The sequence below is a fragment of the Rhinopithecus bieti genome, unplaced genomic scaffold (assembly GCF_001698545.2).
Source record: "Rhinopithecus bieti isolate Rb0 unplaced genomic scaffold, ASM169854v2 scaffold_47256, whole genome shotgun sequence".
In the NCBI taxonomy this organism is placed as follows: Eukaryota; Metazoa; Chordata; class Mammalia; order Primates; family Cercopithecidae; genus Rhinopithecus; species Rhinopithecus bieti.
This window is the reverse complement of record NW_016819014.1, coordinates 543,060-549,981: the sequence shown is the minus strand read 5'-3', so window position 1 is coordinate 549,981 and position 6,922 is coordinate 543,060. Positions and strand designations below refer to the sequence as shown.

General features: G+C 36.1%; 1 protein-coding gene across 8 annotated transcripts in view; it reads right to left on the bottom strand.

The window, feature by feature from the left end:
- Nucleotides 1–5,259: 5,259 nt before the first annotated feature.
- NRG4 (neuregulin 4) overlaps nucleotides 5,260–6,922 on the bottom strand; it is a 99,178-nt gene continuing 97,515 nt past the window's right edge. For 6 of the 8 annotated variants that reach the window (XM_017858015.1, XM_017858016.1, XM_017858017.1 and 3 more), the window contains one exon: nucleotides 5,260–5,410. In XM_017858015.1, coding sequence (XP_017713504.1) covers nucleotides 5,260–5,410 — 151 coding nt within the window. The remainder of the gene's footprint in view (nucleotides 5,411–6,922) is intronic. The other 2 variants (XR_001882555.1, XR_001882556.1) reach the window with 1 other exon arrangement.

Genomic DNA, 6,922 nt, shown 5'->3' with positions numbered 1-6,922 from the left:
TTTCTAAATCTTTTTTTTTTTTTTGAGACGGAGTCTCGCTCTGTCACCCAGGCTGGAGTGCGGTGGTGCGATCTCCACTCACTGCAAGCTCCGCCTCCCGGGTTCACGCCATTCTCCTGCCTCAGCCTCCCGTGTAGCTGGGACTACAGGCACCCGCCACCACGCCCGGCTAATTTTTGTATTTTTAGTAGAGACAGGGTTTCACCGTGTTAGTCAGGATGGTCTTGATCTCCTGACCTCGTGATCCGCCCATCTCGGCCTCCCAAAGTGCTGGGATTACAGGCGTGAGCCACCGCGCCCGGCCAGAACAGCCTAGATCTTATGTCACGCTTTCTATTTATCCTGTTTTTTAGCTTTCTTTTTTTAATTTATTTTTAACTAACTGGTTATTTTAATTCCATTTTGTCCTTCTGCTAATTTGGAAATTATACACTTTGATTTTCTATTATGTGTTACCCTAGACATTTTAATATTCATCTTAAAATATCAAGGTCAAAATTAACTTATATATTTATCCTCCCTCCATACAAAGACCTTAGTACACTTTAATTACAATCCTTTCAACTTATTTGCTATCATGTGTTTTAATTCCTTTTAAAAAAATACATAGGATAATATTATTGTTATATTTATACAATATTTGTTTTGATATTCACATATTAATAGCTTTCTCTGTTCTTTCTTGCATTTCACACATGCCATATAGCATCAACTTCCTTTTCCCTGATATATCTCCTTCAGGCAGAAGGTTTACTGAGGGATAACTCAAAGTTTGATTAAAAGTTATCTTCATCTTACCCTCATTCCCTGAGAGATGTTTTCACTGCCACAGAAATTTGGGGTTAACTGCTTTCTCTCAGCATATTGAAAATATCACTGCTCTGTCTTCTAGTTTTGCTTCTTTCCAACTGAGAAGTCAGCTGTTGGTTTAATTGTTGCATCTTTGACAATAATCTGCCATTCTTTTCTGCTTTTGTGATGTCACCTTTAGAACTGGTGTTCTACAATTCCACTATGTTGCACCCATATGTAAATTTATTTTTATTTATCCTGTTTTAGATTTGTTGGGCTTCTAACATCTGTGGGTAACTTTCATCAGTTCTGAAAAGGTCTCTGCCATTACTTTTTCAAATACTGCCTCTGCCCCAGTCTCTCTTTCCTTCTGGAATTCCAATTAAACATAAGGTAGGCACACACTCTGGTCACCACGCTTCTTGACTTCTCTTCAATATTTTCCATTTCTTTTTCTCTTAGGATTAGCCTCTGGGTAATTTTTTCCTATCTATTTTCCAATTCATTAATAATTTTATTGTGTTTAATCTGCTGTTTAAAGACATACACTAAATTTAAAAAATTTATTGAACTAAGATATGTACTGAATTTTTTAAAATTATATTTGATTCATTGGAGATCTGTTTTGATCTTTGCCAAATTTGCTTATTTCTAAGCCCTCACTTATTTTATTTTATTTTTCTTTTTTATTTTTTTTGAGACGGAGTCTTGCTCTGTTGCCCAGACTGGAGTGCAGCTCACTGCAAGCTCTGCCTCCCAGGTTCATGCCATTTTCCTGCCTCAGCCTCCTGAGCAGCTGGGACTACAGGCGCCCGCCACCACACTCGGCTAATTTTTTGTTTTAGTAGAGACGGGGTTTCACTGTGTTAGCCAGGATGGTCTCAATTTCCTGACCTCGTGATCCACCCACCTCGGCTTCCTAAAGTGCTGGGATTACAGGCATGAGCCACCGTGCTCGGCCACCTCTCACTTATTTTTTGATACATATTAAACATACTTATTTTATAGCATGTGTCTGATTCTTCTAATAAATACAGATTTCTGAATATCTTACCCTACTACCTATTGTTTCTGCTAGTTTTAATAAATTGTGCCTCTTTTATTCTACTTTTGGTAATCTTTTCATACTGTGAGACGCTTTTTAAGGTAAAGGATAAAAGTAGGCTCTTCAAGAATTGATTTGTATTTGTTTCTGCCAACCACCTGATGACATTACCAGCCTAGACTATTTTATATTCTTAGCTTTTTACCCCCAGACATTCAGATAGTGTGAATTCAGGATGGAGACCCACATAATGTTTGTGATTGGAGGTTTCTTTTCTCTTGTATTCAACACCACCTCTTGTTCTTATATATATACTCTTTTCCTTCTATTATACCTATACTTTCACTCAAAAGGTATTATTTAGCCTGCTACAGGGTACTTCAGACTAGAAATATTTCTAAGTTCTGGCTCAAGTCTGCAGAGCAGCTATGGCTTAGAAGGACTCCTTTCTGAAACTTTGCTGCTCTGGGGCATTGAACACCTGTGGGGTACAATACACTATGCCCTTCACAAACTCAATGGGCTGGCAAAGGAATTTCATTTTGGAGCAACTACAACAATATTAAAGTTCTATTAATTTGTTTATTTATTTATTTTGTTAAGAGACAGGATCTTGCTCTCTCACCCAGGCAGGAGTGCAGTAGTGCAATCATGGCTTACTGCAGCCTCTCATTCCTGGGTTCAAGTGATCTTCCCATCTCAGCCTCCCAAGCAGCTAGGACTATGTGCATGTGTTACTACACCGGGATAATTTTTTAAAAAATTGTTTTGTACACACGGGGTCTCACTATATTGTCCAGGCTGGTGTTAAACTCCTGGTCTCAAGTAGTCCTCCCACCTTGGCAGGATTACAGCCATAAGCCACGGCACCTGGCCCAAATGCTATGGATTTAATATCACACAAATCACTCTTCACAATTCCCAGTGGAATAGCAGATATTCTTATAAATCTTTTGGTCACTATGTTAGATATGTATTTCTGTCTCTTAACCTTATGGTCATATGGTTGAATTGTATTTCCTGACACTTGGATATATTATACGTCTCTTATTTTACATATATGTAAATAATATAAATATATAAACATACAAATAAATATTATCTATTTAATCTATCCATATAAAATAAGAGACGGGGGTCTTGTTCTCTTTTCCAGGTTGGAGTGCAATGGCATAGTCACAGCTCACTGCATCTCAAACTCCTGGGCTTGGGGGATCCTCCTGCTTCCATTTCCTGAGTAGCTGGGAATACAGATGTGTACCACCATGCCCTGCTAATATTTTTTATTTTTCATTTTGTAGAGACAGGGTCTTGCAATCTTGCCCAGGCTGGTCTCAAACTCCTGGGCTCAAGCAATCCTCTCATTTGGGAATACAGGGATGAGCTACCATGTCCAGCCACCTCTTATGATTGAGGAGGACCATGAAAATCCTTCTGGCTAGTGAGTTATGTCAGTAGTGATGTGTGTCACTTCTGGGACAGATCATTTCAATTTAAGTGTGAGAACTTCCAGAGCTTTCTTTTCCCTCTGTTATGACAACCAGCAGCACTCAAGATGGTGTTTGCTCCAACAGTTTGAGTCCTTAAGTGACTATCATTAGCAAAGCCCTGCTTGCCAATCCATACTAATTACCTATAGTAAGTGAGAAATAATCTTCTGTTTATGAAGCCACTAAACTATTAGGGTTGGTAGTTACTGCAGCCAAACCTAGACTATCCTGACATATTAATGATAATGAACGAATTAAACAGAATTTATTATCCAATCAATAACAGATGGAAACTATATCTCCAAACTGGCACCAGAGTGATTAATGAGGGAAGTAGGTATTGGTCTTCCCCTTACCATATGTGACTGACAAAATGTTTAGAGGGATAGAATAGATTATTATTCAGCTTTCCAAACAGATACATTTAAAGTCAAGCATAAACCTAATTCCAAAGATGGGTGTTCTGGTTATCTACTTATACATAACATACCACCCCAAACTTGGGGGATAAAAAAACTTTGTCTCATGATTCTGTGGGTTGACAGCTGGGCATCTTTTGTTTGGGCTCTCTGTGTAGTTGCAGTAAACTGGCAGCTAAGTCAGGAGTCAATTAAAGGTTCGAATGAGCTGAATGTCTGGGATGGCTCGTTAAAATGGTGGGCAGTTGAGGCTGACCGTTGGCCGGAAGTTCAGCTGGGGCTGGTTCTTCCTGCTGTTTAGGCTTCTTACAACATGGTGGCTGATTCTATGAGGCAGCATCCCAAGTATTCTATGATCAAGGCAGTCATAGTGCTTGCCTAAATTCAAGGAATCTATAGCAATAGACTCTACCTCTTGAAGGATGAGTGGCAAGGTCACACTACAGAAGAGTTTGTGGGAATGAGAGATATCCTGTGGCCATCCCTTGGAAATGCAATCTGATACAATGGGCTTATATTTAAACTTTTGTATCTGAAGTAGTCAGATGCTAAAATTATGAGAAATAAAATCTACCAGATTGCTTAAATGATATGTTTTGGAATAAACTATTTAATACCACATATTTTTAAAAAGCTGATTTCCTCCAATTTTTAATTATTCCTTGATGTAAAGTAGTTAAGAAATCAGGATCTAACAAGTTACTATTTTACCTACATGTTACCTTTCTTAGCATACAAACTTCTCAAGCCCACTTGTCTCTCTTTTATGATTACCTTCAGCTCCATTTTCACAAGTATCTATGATAGAATTCAGTATGAGTTTGATAAATATTAATTAATGATGGCAGTTATGCCAGATAACTCCTGGACTTACTAAATTCTGTTTACTTACTTTTACAAAATTTCAAAAACAATTGAAAATCAAAACAAATGAATGAAAGTAATCTTCAGTGCATATAATTGCTTCATGCAAGTAGTTTTTTCTTTTGTCTCTCTTGTAATTTCCCCAAATTAATTGCCTTTTTGTCTGTCTCTCCAAATTGATTTAAATATCTCTGAAGTTAGGAAACATGTCTATTTTGTTCACTATTGTATTCTTTATGCCTAGCACATAGTGGGCACTAAGTAGCTGACCCTGCATGTTAACCATATGTCTTAAGCTTACATGTACAGTATTGCATAAGTTGTTCCTTTTCTTTCACATACAAAATTTACTTTAAATACACCTAACCCAAATATTCAGGTACTTCTGGCATATTTGCTATAATGAGTATGGGTCTACCTTAGTAGTTTAGGTAAGTCAAGTTAAATATTGACAACAGTAACAAATAATAAATTGAGACTGCTTATTAAGATCCTTTCAAAAATGACATTAATAACAAAAACTGTATTAAAGAGATAACTAAACATAATGCAGTATCTGGAAAAATATCAAGAACTAAGGGCATATTAATTATTTAGTGGAATAACTACTTTATGCATTAGTTTTCTCAAAAGCATGCTTCTATTTTGCTTACCTGCAAAGGAAGTAGAAGGCTCCAATGATAAGTGTTACTAGGACTGCCAATGCCATGAAAGCTTCAAACAGGTTATTTTTAGTTTGGATGCTGGAGCTTGGGAGAAAAACCTCTTCACAACGAGCTCCTGTGTAGTTTTCAATACACCTACAGAATACAATTTTAGATAAAGAATTGCATTCTGTGTTTCATTAGCTAGTTTGGAAGGAAAACAGTTTCCAGATGACGTGAAGAAAAAAGGAGACTAATTTTCAGATTGTGAACATGGAACAGACAGGTTTTCCTATAATGCTCACAGATCTACACTTACAATAAAACAAATGCAAATTTGTTATAATAAAACAAATTTTTACTATCTTCTTTTTCCAGTTTTCCAATTGCTTAGGAACTCCAGAGAATTACAGAGTTTTTATCTTCTAGATTTTCAATCATATAAATGTCCATACTTTATCAAAAATTTACTTTTTGTTGTATCTGGTATAATGATCTAAATGCATTTTTCCTTAAAACTGCTAACTGGTTATTCCAACCCCATTTATTAAATAATCAATCCGTGACCCACTGTTTAACAGTGCCTCCTTTAACATATGTCAGATTTATATAAATAACAGCATTTATTTCTATTCTTCAATGATCTACACCATCTAATCTGGGGCCTTTGCCACACTGTTTCAATACTATTACTTTATAATATATTTGAATATCTGGTAGTTCTACTCCTTATTACTTTTTTTTATAGAATTTTAAAAATATTCTCCACTGCCAACCAAATATTTTATAGCCAATTACCTGTAGCTCTCTAAAACTATATAACAAAAACCATAATATTTGGTATTACCAATCATTCCTTTTTCCTTGTTAATATGTTCAAAGGATTATAAAACAGAGATTGATATAAATTAATAAGAATGACACTGTTTGGCACCAGATCAATTTCAACATAGTAGCATTTAAAATAAAAAACACTTTAATATTAACGAATATTTATAAAGCAACCCAAAAAGTTATGAAGTCAAGTTGGACAACACTATACTCAGCAATAATTCTGTGTAAAAAAGTGTATGTGTGTATAAAACCAGTTTGTTTTAACCAGATTTTGTCAAGAATAGAAAGGTTGATTCTACTAAATTAATTCTCTTCCTTATTCCTTTCCAGTTTAGGTAGGTATTTAGAAATTTTATCTCTATTTCTTCCACCTTAGACTAATAAGGATACAGGCCTAGAAAATCAACATGTGAATTAACTACTAGCTTTGACAACTAATGTGATAGTCTAATAAAGCAGTATATGAATAAATAAGAGAAAAGAATATCAAGATATAGCACAAAGGATCAATTTGAATTAGATGAGCATATTAAAGATGTTTCATGAACTTCAAGTCCTACCCAATGTGAGGCAGTGATATGATTGGTGATAGCTTCCAGGGGAGGTATCAGTTAAGCAAAGCAGCAGTCTAGATTCTCTTAAACTACCATAAACATAAGATTAAGGGAACATAGGGAAAGTAAGGATAGCATAACAGTGGCAAACTTAAATGAAAGTAAAAATATTTTGGAGGGCCAGGCACAGTGACTCACACCTCTACTCCCAGCACTTTGGGAAGCTGAGGAAAGAGGATCACTTGGGGCCAGGAGTTCAAGATCTGTCTGGGCAATACAG